We start from the raw sequence: 26,326 nt of genomic DNA, 5'->3' as shown, positions 1-26,326 counted from the left end.
AACCACAGAGGCAACTTTTTCTGTTAAAAGTCAGAGTGTCTTGTCTTGTTTTAATATCTCATCAGCTTTACAGGGTTACAATTGTCTTAAATATTTCTGAAGTTTAAATACAATCTGTATAATAATGTTATAAAATGTAAACTTTCAGTGTTCTTTTAAATTTCAAAATCACACCTTTTTTTGTCTTTTTTTTTCTTTTTTGGTCTTTTTTTTTTTTTTTTTTTCCCTTTTAATACCTGAATGTTCTGCAAAAACTGAAGTCGGTACAGGCCGCCCCGGCCGGAGGTAGAGAGTAGTTTATACCTTTTTCTTAAAAGTTTGGTTTTTTTTGTTTCCTTTAACCTGAGTTGGGGTGCCGGCCGCACGCCGGCCGACGAACCCCGGAGGAACTGAAATTTCACGTCAGGAATGGAAGCCGGGGGGGAGGGGGGGGGATGCAAAAGCGAAATTAAGGGGAAAAAGAAGGAAAGAAGTGGCAAAAAAGGATAAAAAGCAATAAAAGTGACTGTACAGATGCTCGACTCTTACATACGGACCCAGCCGCCCCCGCCCGACCAGTCAGGGCTCACACGGAAGATTCTAGAAGCAGCCCGTCCACCTGCAGCTCCGGAGCCGCCCTCCACCCTGAGTTGGGGGTCCCCGCACCCGCCCAGAGGCTCAGCGCCCCGCCCGGGAGGAACACGCGCCACCCCGGTTTGCATAAAGGGGCGCCGAGCCGCACCGGCCCCCCGGCCCCCCAGGAGGGGACAGGAGGGGACAGGCCCCAGGGGGAGCGGCTGGCAGAGGCGCGTCCCCTCCCGTCCCCATGGTCCCCGAGTGGCAGGTGGACCCACCCTGAGTCAGATCGGGGGGCCACGCGCCCCCCGGGCCTGTGACAGGCAACTGACAGGCCATGCGCCCAGGACAGGGGACCCGGGCGACCGAGAGGGCGCGGGTTTTGGCATCAAAATCAGACCTGAGGTAGAAGGACCCTCACGGCGAGGGCCCCCCCGGGCCCGGGTCCCCCGAGGGGTGGGGGAGGGAGGGGGGGACAGCTCTGGGGGGGGCCTGGATTGTGTCTGGGGACAAAAGGGTCCCCCCTCCCACAATGATTGTGCTGCTGCCACGAGAGGTGGGGGGGAGAGAACCTTCTAGAAGGAAAAACAGAGAGAAAAGCCCCACGCCCGTGCCACCCGCTCCTGGGAGGCTGGAGGGGGTGTGGACGACCCTGAGATACAACAAGGAAAGGGGTTCCCTCCCAAAGACACAGACGCCGGAGACAGGGGGGCCCAGGACCCTCCCCCAGGGTCCCCAAGGCAACAGGACGCCCCTGGGGCCCGAGGCAGGAGGGCGTCCACTGGGCCTCGTTAGGCCAGGCTCCCAGGGCCCAATTAGAGGTTCGGGGCCGCCCTGGGGACAGCGAGTTCACCGACCCCGCCCCCCCCCCCCCCCCCCCCGAGGGAACGAGACCCAGCGAGTGAAAACGCACCACCGTGCAGGAGGCACAGCTCCACCCAATGCCACCAGGTCCCCAGGGACCCGGGAGGGCAGGGCGGCCAAGAGTCCTCAGAGCCCACCTGGGCCTGGGCCTGGGGACGGCCGTGCAGCCGGCCCGGTGGAGCCATTGCCAGGGCTGCCAACAATGCCTCTCCCGCTGGGTCACACTAACGAGGGCACCGTCACTGCAGGGAGCCGAGGCCCCGAGCGGAGGGACAAACTGGAGGAGACGGGACGGGGCCAGGGGGTGCAGGGTGCCGTGGCCCCAAAATCCTCGCCCTGAGCTAAGGCCGGCTCACCCCAGGTCCCATCTCGCCAGTCCCCACAAGGCCATGTGCATCCCTGAGACAGGGGCCTGGGGGCTGGGACCACTGGCCGGAGCCCCCCCCCATCTCCACCGGGTTTCAGCACTTTCTCCTTCCTGATTAAGACTGGGCGGTCCCTGAGGGGAGAGCCGGCACGAGGGCCGATGTCCCCGTCACGGCCACTCGGCACCCACGCCCCCCGCAGCACCTGAGCTCATCACCTCTGCTGGCTGCAGCCCCCCCGCCGCCCACAGGAAAGGCCCCAGCGCCCCCAAATCAGTCGTGGGAAAAATAAAAGGGGTATTCCGATTTTTCTCTTTTTTCTTTTTTTTTTTGCTTTTTCAAGTCCAGTTTCCCTGAATGAACACAAATATATAGATATATAGATATATATCTCCTTTTGCTAAGGTTTGATTCCTCCCCCGAGAATAAAATAGACTATTTACAAAACACAACCCCCAAGACCTCTTAAAAACCCTATAGAGTTCGAATATCGCTAGCTCTTTAAAAAAAAAAAAAAAAAAAAATTCCCAAAAGCAACAAGAAAAATAATAATAAACAAAAAATTTCAACCGATCTTGGCTCAGGGGTTCCGTTCAACACAAGGAGCCGGGTGTGGCGAGTGTGTGTGATGGAGGGAAGAAAAAAAAAAAAAAGCAAAAAAAAAAACAAACAAAAACCAGACAAAAATGAAAACGCACAGTGCAGGGATGTACGAGGTAAAGAGGATCAGACTGACATGGCAACTGGTCCAAACCGGACACCGGACTCCAGTCCGAGCGGGTCCCCCAGGGCCGCGGGAGCAGCCCCAGGGTGCGGACCCCTCGCTCTCTTCCCATTTCCTCCGCTTGCGGCCTGGACGTCCGAAACCTGAGTAATTCAAGTGTTACTTGGTCTCCCCCTGTTTTATTAAATTTTCTTTATATATATATACGTATATATTTCTTCTTCTCTCTCTCTCTTTTTTTTTTTTTTTGGTGCTAGCTGTCGCTCCTCTGCGGACATCTCCCCTCCCCACCCGTATCTTCCGCCATCCCAGCCGCCCCTCCCCCGTGTGGCCCACCTCGACCCCCTGTCCGGTCTGGCGGGGAGGGGGGGGGTGCTCCGGGGTGGGGGAGGCGGTGGGGAGTGGTTAAGGCAATGAGTTAGTTGAGGTAGAAGACGTGGCCGGTGTGGACGGCCCCGCTGGCCCGGCCTGGCCGCCCGCGCTGCCCCCGCCGCTGCTGTTCCCGCTGTTCCCTGCGCGGCTGCCACCACCGCCGCCTTTGCCGGGGGCCGAGGGGGGCGTGGGGGCCGGCGGCTGAGCGAACAGGACTCCTGGTGCAAGGACAGGAGGGGACACGGGTCACCGGATGACCGGACAGCGACCTCCCGGGGCCCTGACCCCCGCAAGGCCCACCCGCCGCCGCCACCCAGCTGCCCCGTGTCCACAGCGCCACCTGGCGGCCGCCGCGCGCACCACGCGCTGCCAGCGGAGCTTCGCAACATTGTTGCAAACTTTGCAACATTGTTGCATTTTAAAAACCCCGCTGACTGCGCTACATTGTTACCAGGCTCGAGGGCGGGGGGGAGGCCCTGGACGCCCCCCCCCCCCCCCAGTTAACCTGGGAGGACGGTGGGCGGGCCCGGGCGCCTACCTGTGTAGACGATCCCGTTAATCTCCACGGACATGCTAATACTGTTGCTGCCGTTCGTGCTGCTCAAGTTCGAGGCTGAGTCCTGGCGGCTCTCGGAGGCTGCGGGGACAAGAAAACCCGTCATCCGTCCTCCTAAAGGAGTCCGTGTGACCATCTGCATCCCGGCCGTCACCCTCGCCGGACTTCTAGCTCCGCCGAGGTGTGGACTGTGTCTGTCACCAGCGCACACAGTGGGTACTCCATAAATGCTTACTGAGCACGAATGCATTTGTCTAAAATTTGCTTTTTCTGTGATTATGTTCCCTCCTCCCCTTTTTTTTTTTTTTGGTGAGGAAGATTGGCGCTGAGCTAACCTCTGCTGCTAATCTGCTTCTATTTTATGTGGGACGCCTACCACAGCGTGGCTGATAAGCAGTGCGTAGGTCCAGGCCCGGGATCCGAACCTGTGAAACCCAGGCTGGCGAAGTGGAGCATGAACTTAACCCCTATGCCACTGGGCCGGCCCCTGATTCTAAGTCTTAAGAGATGTCAGCACACCCACATCATCTCACTCTTTATAATGGCCGCAAAGTGGTCCAGAGGTGACCCGTTCGTTCCGCCACTGATGGACACACACATTGCTTCAAGCCTTCACTATACATCCTCCTACGGTCACACGCCGCATAACGACCTTTCGGTTAACGGTGGAGCACACACCCCACAGTGGTCCCATGAGATCGAGACCACACAGCCTAGGTGTGCAGTGGGCTGCACCATCTAGGTTTGTGTAAGTGCACCCTGCAACGTGCACACAACAAAATCGCCTAACGACGCATTTCTCAGAACACGTCCCCATCGTTCTGCGACGCATGACCATGTGCCTGATATTATCAAACTCTGATGGGTGAAAAATTTCCTCCCTTGTTAGCTTGAAGATCCCCAACCAGACGGAGTTGAACAGCTTTGCATCTGAATTTACTAGTCACAGCTACCCGTTGCTTCCATTGGTTGGTCTGCCTTTTTTTTTTCTTATTGATTTCTAGGCACTCTTAACATATGTTGGCTCTGAGGCCCTTACTTTGTGACACAGGCAGGAAGCACGGAGTGTCTGGGTGCCGGGGGGTGGATACCTTGGCTGTTGATACGAATGCTCATGGGCAGCTGGGCTGTCATGGCCAGGAAGTTCTGCTGCAGGGCTCGCTGCATGAGCCGTTGCTGCTCATCGGCCACCAGGGCCATCTTCTTCTCAGGAGGCTCCCCGGACTCCAGCTTCTCCCGAAGCTGCTCCAACGCAGCCGCCTGAGCCGCCACGGCTGCCTGGGCTGCTGCCGCCTGCACCGCGGCCGCCTGGGCCGCCACCACGGGGTGGCCCGCCAGGGAGACTGGCAGGCGGCTGGGGACCGTGATAGGGATGGCCGAATCCTCCTCTAGACAGGGGAGAACAGGAGTCAGTGGCTGGGAGGGAACTGAGGTGGCCCAGCCCCACCTTCCTTCCGAGGCAGGAATGTGCACCCTCTTGAATACCTCCACCGATGGGGAGCTCACTTCCGCTCCAGGGAAGTGCATAGGCTTTTGAACAGACACAAGGCCTATAAAATCCTTCCTACTCTCAGGCATGATGACGGTAATACTGGCGAGGACGTAACAACACCGGTTGCAGTAACAGAACTATGGTAGTGGGTGGCGTTCGTGCCACCGAGAGAGCCCACAGCAGCGTCTAACACATCACATAGATCACTAGTTACGCCGAGGGCCCAACACGGCTCGTCTAGAGCAATTAACACGAATCACCTGGAGGGGCCGTCTCAACAACCCCAAGCCCACCCGGACACTCATCCCCATTTCACAGGGGAGGAAACCGAGGCCCAGAGAGGGCGGCTAACTTTCCCCAGGCCACAGAGCTGCAGAGAGGCTGAGCTGGGCTCGAACCCAGAACCCCAGAGTCGGCTCCTCCCCATTCCCCTTTTCCTCGGTTGAAACGAATGTCCCGGCTGTTCCCACACACCGGTCCCACTGGGACCCGCTGTCTCTTCTTCTCCTGACTCTTCCTCCCCCTTCTATCCCTGGACGCTTGGCGCTGCCTCTACGTGCCGGGTCCCCACTCCAACCTTCCAACTTTCGTGGCTGCCGGGCCCCCCGCTGTGGAGTTTCTGCACCGTCCTCCCCTTTGCCTCCCTCTTCCATCTCAGCTGAAACGCCACCTCCTCAGGAGCCCCCTCGGACCGTCTCCAGCCAGCATCCCGTCACCGTGGACCTCCCACTGTTGCTTATCGCTTCCTGGGCCCCTCGTGAGCTCCCCGGGATCACAACCCCCGATTCTTCCCACCCCCGTCTTCCCCGGCTTCAGCACGGGTGGATCTCCATAACCACTGATGGGTATTCCAGGAACACCCAAGACTGGGGGGTAAACTGAGGCCCACAGAGGACCGAATGAGCTAAAGTCAGCGAGACCCCCTTCACCTCAGATCTGACCCAGTCCTACGTTTTCAGGGCACCATGGGATCAGCTCAGACCCTCGGGCCGACCCCAGGAAGCAGGGAGTCAAGTCACGGCCCGTGTGGCAGAGGAGACATGGGACCTCGGACCTGCGTGAGGCCAGCTGCCACGTGTGCTGTTGGTGCTTCTGTGTTAGGAAGGATTCAGAGGCTCAGCGGGAGAGAAGACTGTGATTGATGGGTGATGCCTGCCGCGGACGGGGACCTGGGACAGGGGTCTGTCAGGCATCTGCAAACCCAGGCCGGGGCCCGCCGGGCACTCTCCACCCTGACGGCTCCCCAAACTCTACAAGGAAGGGGTAACCCTCCCCCACTTTACCCACAAAGAAAGTGGGCTCAGAAAGGGGCGGTGGGCGCCCAGCACTAGCTCCAGGGACGGCCACGGGGTCGGGTCGACAGACCCACACACCCTCTCGCTGGCATCTGCTGGGGGCGTGAGAAGGATCCTAAAGCTCAGAGGGAGAGCGACACGGTGATCAACTAGGACTGTCTGTCACGGGCAAGGACTGGAAAAACCTTAATTAACGGGGACGCACGCTACCGCGATTGATTAGCAATGCCTGCCACAGCGTCAGGAAAGAGTACGGCACTCGATTAATAATGTCTGCCGCAGCGTGGACCCGGGAACACAGGGATTGACTAGTCATGTCTGCAGGGGGGGCATGAGACGGGAGCACTGTGCTCGATTTGTAATGTCTGCGTCGGAGCAGAACTGGAGAAAGACCTATTGATTAGTGATGTCTGCCAAGGGGTGGGATGGGGGGAATGGATTGATTAGTAATGTCTGTGTGCGGTGGGATTGGGGTTTGGAAAAATGGTGATTGATTAGTAATGTCTGCAGTGGGCACAGTGAGGGCAGATGGGCCTCCCTCCTCCACGCCAACCTGGGGGTTTCTCATCCTGGTCACCCAGAGGGGGGGAAAAGGCTGGAGGCGAGTCAACGCCCGGCCCCCAGCCCACGGCCCCCCGGCTGCCTCTTACCCTTCTTGATCTTGGGGGCCGGGGTGATGGAGCTGCCGTTGGTGCTGGCGGCCAGGCCCAGGGAGGACACGGGCAGCTTGGGCGAGGAGAGCATGCTGTGGGCCCCGCTCGGCGAGTAGGTGAAGAGCGAGCCCCCGAAGCTCTGGCGCCGGCCCTCCCGCCGGTTGCTGTCGATGGCGGCCTGCAGCTCGTTGGGGTTGCTGAGGCCCCGCTTCTCACACTCGTAGGGGTACAGGTACTTCATGTACCTGTGTGTGCGGGGGATGGGGGCAGTGAGGGGACAGGATGGCGCCTGGGACGTCACCTGTGGCCCCAAAACCCCGCCATGGCACCCCCTCCCCATCCCCATCATGCCGTCACCCGGGAATCACTTGGTGGCCCTCAGAGCTGTGGCCTTTGTTCATGCTGTTCCCTCCGTCTCAATGCTCGTCCCCACGACGTGGCCCCCATCCCCACAACAACCTCCTGCTTCATCAAGACTCAATTCGTGTTCTCAGGACTCAGACGTGTCACGTGGCCCCGTCGTGCCTCCGTGGTCTGTCCGGCTGCCCCTTCCCCGGCCACCCTGGGTCCTTCCTGCCTCAGGCCCTTTGCACGTGCCATGCCCTCTGCTCGGGACACCCTTGGGATCCCGGCTGGCGGCGGCGGCACTCACTGGGTCCGCAGGGTGAAGGCGGCGCTGGTGATGGAGGTGGGCAGGTTGAGGCCCTTGGTGATCTCCCGCCACAGCTTCTTGTTGATGACCTCCACCAGGCCGCCCTTCTCCGTCACCAGCACGTACAGCATGAACAGGTCCAGCACCTGCTTGGCCATGATGGGGATCCGGTTCACGGGCGTCCCTGCGGGGGGCACGACGGGGGAGGGTGAGGCGGGGCCGCTGGCGCCAGGGGCCGGGGGCCGACACCCAGCGGACGCCAAGTCCGGGGCTGACACGTCAGTCCAGAGCGAGGTCCCCCCGGCACTGTGACATCGGGCAGGTCACTCTGTGGGGCCGTCCCTGGCCCCACCCACTCGATGCCAGGGGCCCCCCCAGTGTGACACCCACAGATGTCCCCAGACGTCCCCCGGTGTCTCCTGGGGGCAGGGTCACCCTGAGGAGACGCCGGCTGCGGAGAGCACCAAGAAGGCGGCTCTGCCTCAGTTTCTCCATCGGTGACTTGGGCTTAGCACGGATCTCCCCGGGGGGTCAGAGAGGAGGGAGCCGCTGCGGGGCCACCGGGGTCACACCTGGGACGCGGCCCTGGTTATTGCTGCTCCGTCACCAAGAGCAACAGCCGCCAAAGCGCCAGCTCGGTCCCGGAGGCCGCTGCCTCCAGGCCCCGGGGGCCGCGCGGCCGGTTCATCCGCAGCCGGAGAGCGGGCGGGGGGCTGCCCTGGAGGGGGGCTGGCCCAGGATTGGGGGGCTGCCCCTCTTCCGCCCACCTGGGTCCCCTGCGCCCAGCCTGGCACACAGCAGGCGCTCAACAAACAGCAGTGTGGGCCGACGGCCCCCGAGGCCCCAGGCCGTGACCCGGGGGAGGAAGGCCCAGCTCGCCCGCCCCGGCCTGGACGCCGCCCCCTCCACCTCTGGACCCCGGCTCCCCGGAAGCCAGACATCCCACAACCACCTCCCGCCACCCCTGGCCGCTTCCGGGTCCTTCCTGGGCTGTCAAATCCCCAGTGACAACCTGGAGGGGACGGAGGAAGACGGACCTCAGACCCCCCCACCCGGCCCGAGTCCATCCTTCAGTCCAAGAGGGAGAGAAGAGAAGACAGCCAAGCGTCAGGGCCCACGCACCCTGAGCACACCTGCCCTGAACCCCTCCACCCTCAGCACTCGCCCTGAGCACACCCACCCTGAGCCCGCCCACCCAGGACACTGGCTCGGGCAGAGCCTGGTGGGGGGAAAGAACAGAGGGAATCACACCGAGATCCTCCGCCCTCGGGCCTCCCGTGCAGCCGCCGGGCCTGGACGGATGTTTACAGAAGGAGCGGGGGCTGGGCAGCCACAGAGCCCCATGGATGGAGGCCGGGCCGGGCCGAGGGGGCGATAAGGAAGGGTGGAGAGGTCGTCAAGGAAACGGCGGGAGGATGGGGGGCAGGCAGGACCCCTCCCACCTTTCCAGCCCCCGAGAATTCGGAGAAAGATTCAGTTGGGGGCTTTTCCTTTGTGATAAGGAGGAAAAAAGATTCCTTTCCCTCTGGAGTGACGGGGAAGCGGCCTGTGGGATGCAGGACGTGGGGCCCAGAGTGAAGGGGGGCGTCTGACAGACTCTCAGCCCCACAGGCCCCCAGTGACAGAGGGCGAGGGTCCAAGAAGATGGCAGGAGAGGGGACCTGGGAGCTGGGTTTTGAGGGATGTGTAGGAGTTTGTGATTCCTGCCCTCCAGGAGCACCTGGCTTGGCGAGGGAGGTAGAGCTGGACAGAGACCCTCAGCGCCCGGTGAGGCCAGGAACCAGACAGGCCCGACCGCGGCCCCAGCCTCACCTACACTCGGGGGCGGGAGGGGTCGGGCAGGTGTGGACGGACCGATAAAGCGGGCGGGGGAGGGTCCCCCTGACCACATGATGGGCAGCGGCCTGGCCGGGGCCTCGAGATAGCAGGAGAGGGGCCCCCCAGCCCGGGACGCCGTGTGGACGCCGGCGCGGGAGGGGTTAACGTGGCGGCTTCATCCCCTTCCGCCGCCCGGGCGTGTTTACAGAAGCTGCGGGCGAGGGAGGGGCTGCGCGGCCTGGACAGAGCGGGGGGCTGGGCCTGCCGTGGCCCCGGACCCGTGCCCGCCGTCCCCACCCCTTCCTGCCTCTGTGCTCCGGCCGGGCGCCCTTCCCGGCCTCAGTTTCCTTCCCTGAACGGCGGGGACTGTCACCCCCCCATGGGCTGTCGGGGGTCAGAGAAGTGAGCCCCACCCTGCAGCGGGCGCTCGGGGAACCCCGTCCCGCTGGCCGGCAGGGCAGCCCCAAGCTGACCCCCGGCTGCCCCTTGACCTCTCGGGGTCCGGCTCACCCTGAATGTCCCCGAAACCCTCCAGGGCTGGGGCCCTGGCCTGTCTGGTGCCTGGGCCTCAGTTTCCCTACTGAGGACCCCCGACCTGGGGGGACTGAGGGTGGGCCGGGCCCAGTACACCATTGGTGCTCAATCAATGCGGGCCAGCACTCAGCATGTCTGGGGTGCTGCCACATGGTGGGGACTCTTACAGATGGGGAAACTGAGGCCCCTGGAGGGAGCAGAGGAGGGGCCGGCCGGGGCCCAAACCTCGCACCAGCGCCCGCAGGACCCCGTCTGCAGGCCACAAGGGCCGAGAAGCCCGCCCGGGACCCAACCCCGCTCCCCCCAGAGAGGCCGGCCCTGCGGTGGGGGGTCCTGGGAGCCAGGACTCTGTGGGACCCCACGGCCCCCGCATCTCAGCAGCCAGGGAGGGGGTCTGGACAGTCAGTTCCGGGCCAAGGAGCCCACTTAGACGCTCCAGGCCGGGCCGGGCCCCACCCCCGGGTCAAAAACCTCTTGGATGCCTCCAGCCACGGGGAACTCACTGCCGCTCTGACCGGCCGGGCCCGCTTCCCGCGACGTCCCGGCGGCCGGGCCTCACCTCGCTTCTGCATGAAGCTGAACAGGTCGTCCAGGAACTCCTTCCTCTTGGGGTCGCCGTCCAGTTCGTAAAGCTGCGGGGCGGGGGGGTGGGGAGGGGGCGGGACGGTCAGTCGGCACCGGGGCTCGGGTGCCGCGTCCACATCGTGCGGAGGGGGTGGGGGGGCCGACCGAGGCGGCTGCCGGCAGGGACAGTCCCGACCCCAGACCCCCCGGGACCCCCACCAGCGTCCAGACACGTCCCCCGATGCCCTTCCCCACCCCGAGAGACGGCCCCATTTGGCAGAAGAGGAAACTGAGGCACAGAGGGAGGCGAGGCCCGGCCTGTCGGGGTTCTCTGGGGTCCCGGGGGGCAGGGGGTCCCTGGCCGCGCCGACCGTCGGCTCCCAGGTGCTGGCGGGCAGGAAGTCAGCAGAGATAATTAGAGAGGGGAGTTGGGGGGGATCCGCCCAGGGGCCGCAGCTGAGCGCAAGCTTCAAATTAAGCTCCAGGGAAGGCGGCCGTGGGGGGCCTTGAAACCACCAATCAGCCCCGGCCCGGGGTAATCCGTCATCAGGGCCCAAGAATGAGCCAACGCCCAGCTCCGGCTGCACGGGACATGGCGGGGGCCTGGGGACGCGGGGTCCTCGGGGCTGGCCACCCCTCGGCCATCTTGCCCCTCCCTGCGCCTCAGTTTCCCCATCTGTGCAATGGAGAGAAAGTGGGGCCTCCGGGGGCCTGGGCCGGGGGCAGCCGGAGCGCAGACCTGGGTGGTCGAGGCCGGGCCTTTGTCTCGGCCGTGCCTGGCCAGGCCGGCCGGCTGCATTCCAGCGCTGATTTATGGCGGCCGGCGAGGGGGGAGGCCCCGCGTTTCCCGCGGCCTGGGGGGTGGGGCCTGCAGGTGGCTCTTCCCGGGGGGTGAGCCCACGAGGGGCCTCGTCCCTGCCCCCCGCCCCGTGCGCCCCGGGCACCCACACCCCACCCCGCCCGCCCGGCCTCCCATCCCCGAGCCGCTGGGCGCCCACTGCGGTCTGGTCGGTCCTCCGCCCCAGGGACGTCAGGACTGTGTCTTCCTGCCTGTGTGTTGACCTGGGCACACAGCAGTTGCCTAATCAATGCTCATTACGTGGCCGAGACCGAGACCAGACAGACTCATGGGGGCCTCGCCCGAGACGGCAGGTGCCCCCTGATTTTCGTCCCCCCGGAACCTCGGAATGGGGCCTCATCTGGAAACGGGGCCTTTGGGATGTTGTCGTCGGTTAAGATGAGGTTGTTTCAGATGAGCTGGGCGGCCCTCAGTCCAGTGAGGGGCGTTCTTTTTTTTTTTTTTTTTTTGCTGAGGAAGACTGGCCCTGAACTAACATCTGTGCCCATCTTCCTCTACTTTATATGTGGGACGCCCACCACAGCACGGCTTGCCGAGCGGTGCCATGTCCACACCCGGGATCCGAACTTGGGGAACCCCAGGCCGCCAAAGCGGAACGTGTGAACTTAACCACTGCGCCACCGGGCCGGCCCCAGGGGGCGTTCTTATAAGAAGAAGGACACAGGGACACTGGCGAGGCCACATGACCACGGAGGCAGGATCGGGGCGATGCAGCCACAGCCCAGGGACGTGGGGCCCCCGGAGGCCGGAGGAGGCAGGAGGGACCCCGGGGGACCCCGGCCCTGCCTGCCGTGAGCCCGGACATCCCGATGATCTAGGCCCCCGGGCTCACGGTCATCTGTTACGGCCAACCTGGGAAGCCCGTTCAGGGGCCGGAGAACCTCAGGACCCTCCTGATGAGGGGGCTCCACCCTGCCTGAACCCTCCTCCCTGGCCCGGCCCCCACAAGAGACCGCAGGGCCCCTCCTGCCTCAGTTTCCCCATCTTTTGGGAACAGTGCGTGACAGCTTCACCCTCGGTGCCTGGTAACCATTGGGACCCCCGTATTCCAGGTGGGGAAACTGAGGCAAAGGGTGGCAACCAGCTGCCCCGTGACCCGCAGGCAGAGGGGGCTGGCTCGGCGGAGGGGGGAGCCGTTAACCCCCAGGCCAAATGGTGGGCGGAGTGAGCGGGATGGTCAGACCCCCGCGGCGGGGCATTGTGCTGGGCCGTAAAGGGGGCCGCGCAGGGCCCCCAGCCGCGGGGGGAGGAGCGGCTTTAATGGCCGTTGCTGCGGGCGGCCAACAAAGCCAGCAGTAAAGGCCGCCCGACTTTATGGGGCTACGGCCCCAAGTTCCGCACCCCTGAGGGGCGTGTCCCGCCCGCCAGGCCCCAGGGATGAGGGAACGGTGTCGAGAGCCCCCATGGCGGTGTCCAGGCCCCCCCTGAGGGCACCAGGCCCGGCTGCCCGTCACCACCAGGCTCTCAGGTCACAGAGCTGGGCCACGCACGACATGTCGCCGCAGAGCCCCGGCCCCTCCACGGCTGGACCAGAGGGCGCGTCGGTGCTGCCAGACCTGGAGCCGCAAACCCGGGCTGGGGACGGGGGAAACTTCCGGAAACCCCTCCCGCGGGCTGAGGGCCAAGAGGAGCGGCCCACCCCGCCCTGCCCGCAGCCTGATTTCCCGGGCCGGGCCTGGGCCACTCTGACCACGGGGGTCTCGCTCCGGCCCCTGCCTGACCCGAAGACCCCACCCCACCGTGGGCCCCTCGCCCCGGCCGCGCTGCTCCTCAAACTGCCAGGCGCGTGGCCCCACCTCCCGGCCTCTGCGCTGGCCGTTCCTCCCACCTGGAATGCTGTTCCCAACTCTGCCCAGAACTGGACATACAGCAGTTGCTTAATAAACGCTCGTTAAAAGGACCTTGACTTCTCAGGGTGACATGGGCTGGACCGCCCGGCCGCCCCGAGTCCCAGGCGTGCCCCTGAGTGCGCGGCTCCCTTCCCGGGCGGTGGGCGGGGTCCCCGGGTCGGGCCCAGCTCCTACCCGGCTCGGCCGTGGGGGGCGTCTATCCCCCAGGTACCAAGGTCGGGCGGCCCACGTGCCCATCTTCTCGTCCCCAGCACCACCCACTTCACAGAAGGGGAAACCGAGGCACAGAGCACATGGGACTGACAGCCCCTCTCCGCCTCCCCCCCGACTCAGCAGCCAGAGGGACTTTTCCACGTCCCACCGGCCCCGCAGTCCCCCATGGCTCCCATCGGCCCCAGAGACCTCGCCTCTCACGCTGGCCATCGCCTCCCTCCACTCCAGCCACGGCCTCGTCCCCGCTTCCCCAGCCAGGCGTGACCGCCCTCACCTCAGGGCCTTTGCACGGGCTGTTCCTGCTCCTGAAATGCTGTTCCTCCCCCCCCTCAGCCCTGCCTCTGCTTTACCACCGAGGCTCGGCCGGCGCAGGGGTGTGGGGAGCCCCCGAGGGGGTGGGAGCCGCGGGCGGGGAGGGGGGTCCCCGGAATGGTGAGCATCTTCACCACCACGGCCGGGGTCAGCGGGGCGACAGTGCTGACCAGGCCAAGATGACCCTGGCGTTGTGGGGTCCCCCGGCCCAGCCCGCAGCCTGCAGGTCGGTCAGGAGGACAAGGCCCTGTGGCCACCGGCAAACCCTCCCCCAGAGGGCCCGGCACAGGTCGCGGCGCCACCAGACGCCCCAGCTGGGCAGCGATGTGGGTCCCCGGCAGCCGCGGGGGGAGCGCAGGGCGGCGTCCGGCCCAAGGCCGAGGGGCCCAGGCTGTAAAGAAACCGCCCTCCCGCCCGCGGGGCCCCAAGGACAACCTTTGTCCCCTTCACGGTGTCTGCTCGGGCCCCCTCCCGCCACCCCGGCGGCTTCAAAGTCCGTGGGGCCCCACCTCGGGACGGGCCGCGGCCACTGGGCCGGCGGGGGACCCGGGGGGAGGCGGCCGTCCCGGACGGGACCCAGATCGGGGCCAACGCGGAAACGGCAGGGACGCCCGCGGACGGGAAGGCTCTGGGACGGCGCGCTCGGCCCATCCGGCATGGCTGACGGGGACCCGGGGTCGTCCTCCTCCACGGGGACGTGTCTGCCACAGCCCGACGGGCCCCCACGCCCCCCCGGGGCCGGCCTGGCGACTCCCACGGCTGAGGGTCAGAGGGGACAAACAGATGGCACCGCGGGCGGGGCCTCGGGGCCGGAGCTCGAACCTCACCTGCTTCCCTCCAAATCTTTAGGAAGATGTTTATGGAGGTGAAATTCACAAAACATAGAATTCACTTTTTTTTTTTTTTTTGGTGAGGAAGATTGGCCCCGAGCTAACGTCAGTTACAATCTTTCTCTATTTTATGTAGGACGCTGCGATGGTGTGGCTTGATGAGCGGTGCCAGGTCTGCGCCCGGGATCCGAACCTGCGGACCCTGGGCCGCTAAAGCAGAACATGAGAACTTAACCACCGTGACACCGGGCCAGTCCCAGAATTCACCATTTTAAAGCGTACAGGTCAATGGCATTTAGTATATTCACAACGTTGTGCAACCAGCACGACTATCTCATTCCAGAACATTCCAGAACATTCCATCACCCCAAAAGCAGCCCCGTCCTCATCAACAGTCACCCCCACCCCCCCCCAGCCCCTGGCATGTGCAGCTTTGTCAGGGCCTCGCTCCTCTTCACGGCTGCGTAATAGTCCAGCGTGTGGATGGCCATGCGTGTGTGTGGACACGCGTGTGGGTGCACACGTGTGTGTCCATCCTCGGTGGACGGACATCTGGGCTGTTCCACCTTCTCAGGATTCATGCGCCGTGAATCGTGCTAAGAGCTCGAGTGTCTAATCGCACCTATTTCTCCCCCTTTGGGGTTTTGGACGAGAACTGATTCCTCGTAACCTGTCAACAGAGTGAAACTTCGAGAGACAAAGTCGAGAGGTCGGCTCAGCCGGTTCTCACGCCCGACCCCCCCTCCCAGAAACACTCACAGCAACAGGGGCGCTGCATCAGACGACAACGCTTCCTCCTGGTGGCCTCCCGGGGTGCCGGGTCCGAGGGGCTTTAAAATCTTTACGTCAAGATCAGGCTGTGTGCCCCCTGCTCAAAAGCCACCTGTGGCTCCCTATTGCTCTCAGGAGAAACCCCAAACTTCCAGGCAGCTGGTCCCCTGACTACGTCTCCAGCTCGTCTCCTGCTCACTCACTTCACTCCAGCCACACGGGCAGCTCGCTGCTCCCCACACCCGCTCCTGCCCCAGGGCCTTTGCACGTGCTGGTCCCCCCCCCCCCCCCACGGAGTCCCTTCCTCCAGCTCCAGCCTCTTTAACTCGCGCAGCTGGCTTGACCCCCAGGCACCGGCCCACAGGCCGGGGCAGCCCTGCGGTCACACTCCCTGCTCCCCACGCCCCAGCTTCGGTCACGGTCACCTGGCCATGAGCTTATTTTGGGACAGTTTCTTTCTCGACTTTCTCCCACCCAGATGTGAGCCCCTGAGGGCAGAATCGGGCTCGGTGGGTGCAGACGCGGCTCCCGGTATACAGCAGGCGCCCACCAGCGAACGGAGGAGAGCGGACACCGGGGCCTCGCCCCCTGCAGCCCATCCTCCGCCGGCCTCGCCCTCGGCCCCGATAAAGCCCCCGCTCCCACTATGGGGCCTGGCGGGGCCCCTGTGCCCTCGAGATGACTCAGCGCCCGCGGCCGTTGCCGGGCCAGGTGGGCCGGAGCGCGTCCCTGGGGGCCCGGCCTCCCCCGTTCACGAAACGCCCAGGGCTGCTGGGAGAGGGCGGGCGGGGCGGCTCCCACATGGGGAAACTGAGGCGGGGAGGGCTCCGCACGCGCCCGGGGACCAGCCTCACATCAGGCGTTTTGCGCCCCGTTTTCCGCGGCCCGAGGTCACGTCCCCTCCCCACGGGGACCCCAGAGCCGGGACGGACAGACGGACAATGAGTGAGGCTGGATCGGCGCTGGGGCTGCGGGAAGAGGTCGGCTGCGGGCAGAAGGACACGGAATCCGGAACCCTCCCCGCCTGCACCCAGGCCTCAGTTTACCCATCTCAGAAGGCCGGCCGGGCACTGGGGGGTTTGCATCTGAGGCTTTTTTCTGTTCTGGAAACTCCCACAACGGGACCCGGAGGAGATGGCGGCCACGGGGCTGCGGCCGGGGCGGCCGACGTGCCGCCGTTATTAGGCGCCTGCTGTATGTCAAGGCCCGTGTTGGACGCTGGGGACGCGGGGAGCCCGAGAGGGACCCGGACGCCCCTCAGGAGCCCCCGGCCGGCGGGGAGACGGCGCGAGGGAACGGGACCCGGGACGGGCAGGGTCGCTCCCCGGCTGCCCGCATACAGCAGGCGCTTAATCCATGCCCGCCGGGCGACTTGAGGCTCTTCCCACCGGCCGCCCTCGGGTGCACCTGACCCCCGGGGGCACCCCCGCCCGCCGGCCACGCGGCCCTTTCGTTTCCCGTCAGCGGCCTCCTCCACGCAGATGCCGAGGGGCCCCCCGGGCTCGCGGGAAATTGGGGAAGTGATTCTGGGCAGGGCCGGAACATCTGTCCGCTGGGCGCCCCCCCCCCCCCGCCCGGCGCGCGTCCCCCTCGGACGACACAGCACCCCACCCACCGCGGATATTAATAAAGAGCTCGGAGGCGAGTCCCACAGGCCGGGCCGACGCTCAAAGCGGCTTCTTCCTGGATTTCCGGGCCGCGTGTTCCGGGGAAACGGCCCTGAGGCTGGACCCCTGTCCGGGCCGGGCCTTTGTGGGACCAGGGCCACCCTGACCCTCCGTCTTCTCATCTGTGGGCGGGCGGGGCGCCCCCGGGGACTGTGGAGGCCGACCGTGCAGGGCGGAGGGTCCGGCTCCAGGAAGATGGGGGTGAAGACCAGGTGGGTCGCCCGCCAGCCCCGTGTCACAGCCGGGGAAACTGAGGCCCACGGGGCCACCAGCGGGCCTGACATGGAGGACGCACCTGGGATGACGGGAGCCGGGGGCGGGAGGAGGATGCTTCTGGGAAGGCTGCCCGGAGGAGGCGGCACAGGACACTCAAAGCCGGCGACCCCACCGCGGAGCAGACCGCCAGCCACGCGGGGCCCGTCCACTGAAAGGACTCAGGACCGAGCCCCCGGGCAGCTCTGGGAAGACCACGCGGGGCGGCGGGTGGGGGGGCCTCAGGGCCAGAAGCCAAAGATCCAGAATGTTCTCCCAGCCCAGCAATTACGACGTCGGCATCCAGGCTGCTTTTGGGGCATTTTGGACGGGGTCCCGGGGCCCCGAAATTAAACATCCCCCTGGGTGTCCTCCTGCAGACGAGCCCGGGTGCCCCGGAAAGTTCCGGAACGGACTCTCCTGGGGGGGCTTCACAGACGAGGAAACTGAGGCCCGGTGGGAGGTGGGCACAGCTGCGACGACATCAAAGAGCCAAACGACCCCGGAGGCGACCTCAGGCCCCGTTTCCTCTCCAGGAGCCGCGCAGCCCGGTGGCCGGCGTGGGGACCAACCGGAGGGGCCTTGCAGGTCACAGGGTCACAGCCCCCCAGCTCTCGGCCTCCATCGGGGGGGGACCCCGACCCCGCGAGGCGCCACCCGGACTCGGACGCACAGACGGACGCGCCCGCCCTCGGCCGCCCACGCCCCCTCCGCCCGCGGCCACCTCCGTCCGTCGGGTTCACAGCCGCATCCCCAGGCCCGACGGCCGGACCGGCTGAGACGGGCACACACGCGGGGACACGCGCTGCCCCGAACCGACCCCGGGGGACGGTCCACGGAGGGTCCCTCCTGCCTCGAGGTCGCGCGGCCCCTGCTCTGCGTCCGTCCCCCTCTCAGGACACGGTCCCCGGGCTCGGGGTCACCCCGCCGCAGGGCGACCTCGATCCCCCCGCCCCCGGCCCCTCGAGACCCCCGCCGGCCCTGAGCGCCCGGCCTTCAATGGCCAGATTGGTTACCGTTTAACCCCGTGACCCCCGATTGTCCTCCGGTTGCGCACGGCCGGGCGGGCGGAGAAGGGGCGGTCGGCGCCCCGCCCCCACGCGTGCCCACCCGCCTGCCGGGACCCCCGACCCAGCTGGGAGCCTCCCCACCACCGGCCGGGCGACGTGAATGGAAATGGGGGTGCTGGGCCGTCGCAGAGAGGCGGGCGCCCCCACGAGTCACCCCGGGTGGTGGCGGCTGTGAGGTCAGGAAGCTCAGGGAGTTGAAAGGTCTCTGTGTCAGGAGGGGAAATCGAGGCACAGAGTGGGCCGAGCCTGCCCAGCATCCCCTCTGGATCAGAGAGGGCGTGCTCCTGCCCAACATCACACAGCAGCATGTGACCAGAAGAAGGAACCGAGCCCCCCGCAGCCACGTGCAACGTGCAAACAAACAGCCACGGGGCCGTCGCCCCGTCAGGTACAGACACGGCGAGCGTGCGAGGCGCCGGCATCGACACGCCCCCGTGAGGGTGTCCAGACCCCGGGCCACACTCAGGACACGTCCACGTCACGCGGTGCACACGTAAACCACACCAGACACGGGGACGCGTGAGCCACGGTGCCCGCGCACAACGCCCAAGGGGACCACCCGCCGCCGGCCACGTCCCCACGCCCACGTCAGCCGCCGGCCCCCACGCGGCTCGCCCACGCCCACCCCTGACCCGGGGCACCGGGCGCTCCCTCGGCGGCCGCGTGTGTTATTAGGGAGCGTGGGGCGGGCCGGGCGCTGGGCGGCAGCCACCAGGCCGGGTAGCCGGCGGCGGGCGTGGGGCCAGGACACCGCGGCGGTGACCCCACGGCGTGACCGGGCGGCCGGGTGGCTGCGCGCGGCCAGATAAGGCTCTTCCGGCTGAGTCAGTGCTGTTCCCAGGGCTGGCACGGGCGGGGGCACGATGCCAGGGCCGCCCCCCCCCCCCGCCCGCCTCGGCCCGGCTGGCTCCGCGCCAGCAGCCACAGTGCCTTTGATGAGGCGGGCGCTGCCCGGGCGGGGACGGCTGGGCTCCCGAGGGGCTCCCCGGCACCCGCCCTGCCTCCCGCCACACGCAGCCGGGGCTCCCGGCACCCCGGGAAGACGCCCGGCGCCTGAGCCGGCCCACGGGACCCATGGGGCCTGGTCCCCGGCCCGCTCTGCCTCGGGCGCACCAGCTGAAGGTCGCGGGGCTCAGAACCCAGAGCCTGACCTCAGGCCTCCGCCCGGGCCACACTCCTCCCCCGGGACATCCCCGTCCTTCTCCCCCGGCCCCGCAGAAGTGCTGGTCTCTTCCCGTCCTCCCTGGCTCGTGGACCCCAGAAGGGTCCTCCCAACCTCTCTGCCTCCCCGGCTCCAAATCCCGTCAAGGCTCCCCCGCTTCGAGCCCACCTTTGGTTTGTCCAGCCCGACTCGACCCCCTTTATGTTCCAGCCACACCGCTCCAAGACACAGACCCCATCCTTCTCTGTCCATCTGGCGAACTCCTACACATCCCGCAAAGCCCCATCTGCAAAACCCATTCGTCGGGGAAGCCTTCTCCTCAACCCCATTCCTCCAGCCCAGCCCCCACCCTCAGGGCTGGGATTGCCTCCATTCCACTCTGGCTCCTGCCAGCCTGCAGGGTTCCCAGGCGGGACACAGCAGATGTCTGCCACGCCAGCTGCCCATCCCCACCCCGCCCCGGGCCCCCCTGTGAACCCAAAGACGTCCACCGTGTATCGTCTACAATGGGGACACGGCAGGAAAACAGACCCGAGTGCCAGGGTCGGCCCCACAGGGGAAACAGCCGTAGCTGCAAAGACCCGGAACATTCCGACACAACAGAGACGCTGGGTGACAACACCACATCTCTGGGTGTCAACGGATAGAGAAAGGCCCGGAAAACCCGCGGCCGGGGGTGGCTGGAATGTTCCATTTCTTCTCCCTACAAGAGTGGGATCAAGCGCTATTTCTGGGATCAAAGATGGAGCGGAAAATGTATTGAGGTGTTTCCCAAAATTAAAGAAACTGGGAGCTGAAAGGCCCAGAAGGAACGAGACAAGACGGGCCTCGGCCCCGGACCAGCGGCCCCATCTCAGACAGAGGAAACAGAGGCTCAGAGAGGCCCCCAGGCTGCCCCAAACCACACAGCGGGCCGACCCTCGAGGTCAAATCCCCGCTCTGACACCTGCCCCATGTGACTGCACCACTCCGTGCCTCAGTTTCCCCATCTGCACAATGGAAGCAACCCCTCCCCACCGTGGGATCCAGGGAGGATCCATGAGACGCTCACACCAGCCAGGCGACAACGTCAGCCAGAACCGTCACCTCCGCGTCGCCACGTGACGCCGTGAGTGGACGTCACCTCGGGCAGCGGGAAACATCGCGACATTTAACGCAAAACCAAACCGACGGCGAGACGGCCAGAGTCCCGGTCACAGCCGCGGGCGTCCACCGGAGCCCCGAGCACGGCCGGCGGGAACGTCAGACGGGGCAGCGGCCGCAGATGAGTCAGCAGGTCCCCAGAAGGGGGAACAGAGTCGCCACCCGACCCAGCAATTCCACTCCCGGGTGTGTGTCCGAGGACACTGAAAACACGCCCACACACGGGCCTGTGCACACGCGTGTCCCTGCGGCACGACTCACGACAGCCGGTGTGGACACGACCAGAGTGCCACCAACAGATGACGGACCCACACACGTGTCCGTCCACACGCTGGAATATTACGCAGCCGGGAAGAGGAGCGAGGCCCTGACACGGCTGCACGTGGATGGACACACGACGCTCAGGGAGAGACGCAGACACAGAAGGACACACGGTGTGTGACCCCATTGATGGGAAACATCCAGAACAGGCAGATCCACAGACAGAGAGCGGGCTCGTGGGGGCCAGGGGCTGGGAGGGTCGGGGTTCATTTTGGGGGATGGAATGTTCTGGAATTACATAGAGACGACAACTGCTCAACCCTACGAATACACTAAAAACTACTCCGTGACACACTTTCGGTGGGTAAATTACGTGAATTTCCCATCAATAAAGCTGTTAAAAGACCCCACGTTCACATGAGTTGTTGAGACTAAGGATTCGAATCCACAAGCGGCTGAAGATCTGTGATTAAGAGCCCGCCGGCTTCAAGCCGCACGGTGGCGCGTCCCAGAGCCCAGGCGCGGCCGTGCCGGCGACAGGAAGCCCCCGGGAGGTCACCGGGATGCCACATTCGATGCCGGGAGGCCAAGATCCTAATTACCGCCCGCGATGCACCCCGATCCCCAGCCGGCTCCCCCCGTGCGCGTCCAGCACCACGGCCGCGAGCTTCCGGGTCTTCAAGGAAACATTTGTGGCTCCGAGCCCGTGGCTCCGGCCCCTCCCCGGCCTGGCTGCCCCCCAGCCCCGGGGCCGACGGCGGGATGTCCCGGCTGTCGAGGGTTTGCGGGCGGAAGGCGGCCCCAGGCCCTGCCAAGACCGCGGAGGAAGAGACGGACGCGGTGCCAAGTGGGCGGCCGGCCGGCCCGGCTGCCACGTGCCAGGAAGGGGGTGGGGCGGGCGCCAGAGTCAACACGGCCGACATCTGCCGGCCGGCTGGGCCCAGGCCACTGTTGACACTGGCTGCGCAGGTGCCCGGCCAGCTGGGCGCGAGGGCAGCGCCGGCAGCTGGACCCGCCGCAGACGGGCCGGGAATAGGATCCCGCCTGCCCACAACCTCCCTCAGCCCCGGCGTCTGGGGTCCCCTCCCGCCCCGTTCCGCGAGGCCCGGTGGCATCCGGCCTCCACACACGAGCGTAGCCCGCTTCTACCCCGGGGCCTTTGCACGGCCGTCTCCTCGGTTTGAGCCCGGCTCCTGCTCCCACAGGCTCGGCCCGAACGTCCCACCCGAGGGCCTCCCGCCTCCCAGTGAAAATTGCCGGACTGCGTGGCATCGCCCCACAACCTTAAACACGACCCACCTGCTGACCGACCCGCTCCACCCACAGCAGGGGAGCGGGGCCTCTGGTGGTGGGTGCTCCCTGCCCGCTCTGGCCTCAGTTTCCCCACCCGAGCCCGACCCTGGGCATCTCCAGACATCATCATCTCGTCTGACAAGTGGACAATGGCTCCTACGGCCCTTTGTTCCTGACACGCCGAGAGGGCTCTGGGGTCAGGGCATCTGACCCCTCGTCCCGGCCAGGCCGGCCACCCAAACCCCCCTCCTGTCGGCGTTGGGCCGCCGGGCATGGCCGGGGGTCCTGGCGACCTCTGACCCCACAAGGGCCACACGGCCTCGTCCCTCCTTCTGGGCCCGGCCGTGACCCTGTGAGGCCAGGGGTGTCGCCCGCCTGGGCCGACGGCAAGGATGCGGCGAGCGAGTCAACAGACCTCCCCACAAAGGGCCCCTTCGTGTTATTTCGAGCCCAAGATCCCGGGAGCTGAGGGGCCCCCCAACACCCCGACACCCCAGCACCGCGCCTCGGTTCTCCTCGTCCGCCAGACAGATGCAGCCACCCAGCCGGCCAAGCATCTCCTTCAGACGGGGAGGGAAACTGAGGCAGGGGGCGGGTGAGGCTCAGGCTGGCGTCCGCACGCGGGCGCCACGCCCTGAGGAGGTGACGGTGACGTCTGCCACTCCACCGGCCGCACCGCCATCCGCGTGCCAGCACCCGGCCCGAGGCCAGGCCGCCCCGCCCGCGCGTTCCTCGAAGCTGCCTCCCGCCCCGGCCTCGCGCTCCGTCCCGGGGTGGGGGGGGCTCACGGTCGGTCCTGGGGGCCAGCGTCCCGACGGGGCCGCCCGACGAGCCCGGCCGAGGCCAGAGCCGCCGCCACCACCGCCGGAGGTCGGGCAGGGCCCAGCTGGCCGCGGCTGGAATGCGAGCGGGGCCGCCATCTGGTCTCCATCTGCCCGGCCCCCGCGCGGCCCCACTTCAAAGGCCCCCCGCCCGCCGGCCACTTCCTCTGCCCCGGCCGCCCGCCCGCCCGCGGAGCCACCGTCTGTCCACGCCGTCCACGGCCACGCGGCCCCCAGGGCCCGGGCTCCCCGCCACCGCCGAGCCCTCCGACCGCGCCCCCGACGCCCACCGCGGCCGCGCGCCCCGGCCCACCTGCTTGAACTGCTCCTCGTACGTCCAGTCCCCGTGGTCGGGCGGCTGCAGGGGCGGCGCCGTGTGTGCGGCCCCCCCGGGGGGCGCCGGCCCGCCTCCGGGCCGCTCCTGGCCGCCCAGCGCGCGCGGCCCGCCGTCTCCGCGGAAGGCCTGGGGCGGCGGGGCCTTGCGGGGGAACAGGGCTGCGGGGCCCAGGCCGGTGGCGCCGGGGGGCCCGAGCCCCTCCTCATCCTCGTAGTCCTCCTCTTCGTCCTCGTCCTCGTCCTCGTCCTCATCCCCCAGCTCTTCCTCCAGCTCCTCCTCCTCCTCCTCCTCCTCCCATTTCGGCTTCCTGGAGCGGGCAGAGGGCACAGGTCAGGCACGGCCCCGGGCCGCCCTGCTCCCCGTCCCAGCCTCGGTTTCCCTCTCTGACCAGCTGCTCCGGCTGCCCAGAGGGCCTGTGAGCACCCCCTGCTCAGGGCCTGGCCACACTCTGCTTCCCAATTCCGGGGACCCCCGTGGACCCCAGCCCCCGCCTGCCTCTCCCCCAAGGCCTCCTTGTAGGCCTTGAAAATGCCAAGCGCTTCCTGCCCCAGGACCTTTGCTCACGCTGTTCCCTCCTCCAGGCACACCGTTCCACCGCCCCTCTGCTCTGCTTTCTCAGCAGCCCCCTGATCACACCCACGTCCCCCGGGCTTCTCTGCTTGTTAAACGTCCTTCCAGAAGGATCCCACCCGGGGCTCGCCAGCGCCCGGCTCAGGGCCTGCGTCGGACCCAGAGGGGCCAACCGACGGCCACATGCGGCCGGTTCCCCTGAAACTAAGATGAAATAAAGCTACAGACTCGGACCCCCGGCTGCACCGGCCGCGTTTTGAGCGCTCAGCAGCCGTCAGGACTGGCGGCTCCCCAACTCTACGCGCATGTGAACGTGGCCACCGTCACTGGAAACTTCTACGGGATGGTGCCAGCCTCGGCGCTCAGGGGGACAGAGGGTCTGTCCTTCCTTTACGGCCGTGTCCCCAGGGCCCCCAGCTGCCTGGTATACAGTAAGCGCTCATTAAACTCTCGCTCAGTCCACAACCCCAACTCACAGCTCATCGTCGGAGCCCACGTCCTCGAAGTGCCTGTCGCCCTCGGCGGGTCCCGGGGCCTCCCTGCCTCGGCCGGGTGGGGCGGGCGAGCCGGGGGCCCCCTCCCGGGCCGTGTCCTCGTCCTCAGAGCCGAGGGGCCCGTCCTCGGAGCCGCCGGGGCTGGCCGGGTGACCGAGGCCCGCGGCGGCGGCCCGCATGGCGGCCAGCGCGGCCATCTGCGCGCGCTGCATCCGGGCGTGCTCCGGCTCCCTGTCCTCCTCGGGGGCGGCCCGGGCGCGGGCCGGGGGGCCGGCGGGGGGCTCGGGCGGCGGCTGCCGGGCCTCCAGCTCCTGGCGCGCCCGCTGCTGGCGCTGTAGGAGGGTCTCCATCACGGCCTGCAGCTTCATGGCCCTGCGGGCCGGGCCGCCCCGGGCGCCGGAGGGGGGCGGCCCCTGCGGGGAGGGGGCCCGGCCGCACTGCAGTGTGGGGGCCTCGGGGGAGCCGGGGCAGTGCAGGGTGGCGGGGGGCGGGGGCGGGGGCCGCCGGGCTCAGGCGGAGGGCTGGCGGGGCATGCCAGCGCCGGGCGGGCGGGGGGGCGCCTCCTTCTCAGGCCGGGGCAGCGGCTGGCATGCGGCTCATTCACGTGTTCGCAGAAACCTGGGGGCGGCAAGAGACAGCGTCAGACCCCACCTGGGCTCCTCGGTCCCCATCTTCCCCAGAGGTCGACCGCAAAGGCCTCTGGGAAAATCCCTCCCATTCGGGCCCCAACAGAGTGCAAACCTGGAGGCCTCCCTGGAGGCGGAGGGAGGAGCGAGCCCTCCCCATCCGGCCCCCTCCGTCCGCCCTCCAGCGGGCTGGGAAGTGGGGTCACCCCGCACCCCACTCCCCAAGGGTCTCGAGGAGGCCCCCACCCGTCTGGGCCACAGAGAAGCGCGCGGTCGCCGGCCACAGCTCCCGGGACAGAGCCTGGATCACCGCTTCATAAACAGCAGTGGGGGGGAGACAGGGCGCTCCCCGCCTCGGATTGGCCGCGGCTGGCTACCGGGCGCTGGAATCCAGGAGGGTTCCGGGTTCCGGTTCCGAGTTCTAGGTGCTGTTGGCACCAAGGCCGGTGTAGCCCGGTCCCGGGGGCTCAGGTACCCCCCTTTCTCTCAGGCTAAGAGACACAGCTGACGCAGACTGAGCGCCTGCTGGATACAGGCCCTGAGCCAAACTGCCCCACTCGTGCTCTCATCTCGTCCCCGAGCCACCACCTCTCCAGGCCTCGGTTTCCCCGTCTGCAAAGGGGCGCCCAGACAGCGCTCACCTCTCTGTGCTCAGCAGGGACGCCGCGAGGCTGTGACGGCTAAGGGGGCGCCCGGTGGGGCCGGGGCGGTTAAGGACGGGGGCGCCCGCGGGTCTCCATTTTACAGACGAGGAAGCGAGGCTCGGAGAAGCCCTGCGGAGGACACACGCGGGCTGGGGTTCAAACCCGGGTCTGGGAGGCTCCCCCACCGCCCCACGCACTCTCTCTGGGGGAGTCCCCCGGCCCCTGGGGACCCCAAGTGGGGCCGGCCTCCCAGGATGCCAGGCGCTCTGCCCCGAGCCCGGGGTCCTCTCGGACCACCGACAACCCTGACTATCAGGGCCTCGCGGGGGCTCCGGCGAGGGACGCCCCGGAACCCGGCCCAGCCCGGCACCACCGGGAGATGAGAGGACGCCATCCCGCCCCAGCCCCCCGCCCAACCCCGGCCACACCCCCACCCGCCCAGGCCGCCAATAAAACAGACCAGGCAGAACCCGACAGGCCCGGCAGGGACACCCCAGATGGCACACCACGGGGACAGCGGGGGGCAGGGGGGACCCAGGAGGCCGCCCCTAACCCAGCAAAGGGACCCCAGAGGCTCACAAGCCTCTCCTGGGGCAGACGGCCCCACGCGGGAAGGGCCAGCCCGGGGGCAGAGGCTCCTGGCAGCTGGCTGATGCTCAGACACCAGGCTGGGCGCCCTCCCAACCCCTCTGGTGGCCTGAAACAGC

General features: G+C 66.7%; 1 protein-coding gene across 6 annotated transcripts in view; it reads right to left on the bottom strand.

Annotated features, from left to right (window-relative positions):
* Window positions 1–15: 15 nt before the first annotated feature.
* The window catches only part of ARID3A (AT-rich interaction domain 3A), a 28,788-nt gene continuing 2,477 nt past the window's right edge, over window positions 16–26,326 (bottom strand). For 3 of the 6 annotated variants that reach the window (XM_070272293.1, XM_070272294.1, XM_070272292.1), the window contains exons 2-10: window positions 25,617–25,748; window positions 24,332–24,967; window positions 23,262–23,592; window positions 10,440–10,512; window positions 7,529–7,712; window positions 6,874–7,121; window positions 4,528–4,824; window positions 3,419–3,517; window positions 16–3,098 (exon numbers count right to left, since the gene is read on the bottom strand). In XM_070272293.1, coding sequence (XP_070128394.1) covers window positions 2,914–3,098; window positions 3,419–3,517; window positions 4,528–4,824; window positions 6,874–7,121; window positions 7,529–7,712; window positions 10,440–10,512; window positions 23,262–23,592; window positions 24,332–24,717 — 1,803 coding nt within the window. In that variant the 5' untranslated portion in view covers window positions 24,718–24,967; window positions 25,617–25,748 and the 3' untranslated portion in view covers window positions 16–2,913. Of the gene's footprint in view, window positions 3,099–3,418; window positions 3,518–4,527; window positions 4,825–6,873; window positions 7,122–7,528; window positions 7,713–10,439; window positions 10,513–23,261; window positions 23,593–24,331; window positions 24,968–25,221; window positions 25,506–25,616; window positions 25,749–26,326 lie in introns of those variants that run through there. The other 3 variants (XM_023644301.2, XM_070272296.1, XM_070272297.1) reach the window with 2 other exon arrangements.

Source organism: Equus caballus, chromosome 7 (genome assembly GCF_041296265.1).
Source record: "Equus caballus isolate H_3958 breed thoroughbred chromosome 7, TB-T2T, whole genome shotgun sequence".
NCBI lineage: Eukaryota > Metazoa > Chordata > Mammalia > Perissodactyla > Equidae > Equus > Equus caballus.
The sequence above is the reverse complement of the archived record's forward strand: the minus strand, read 5'-3'. Positions and strand labels throughout refer to the sequence as shown.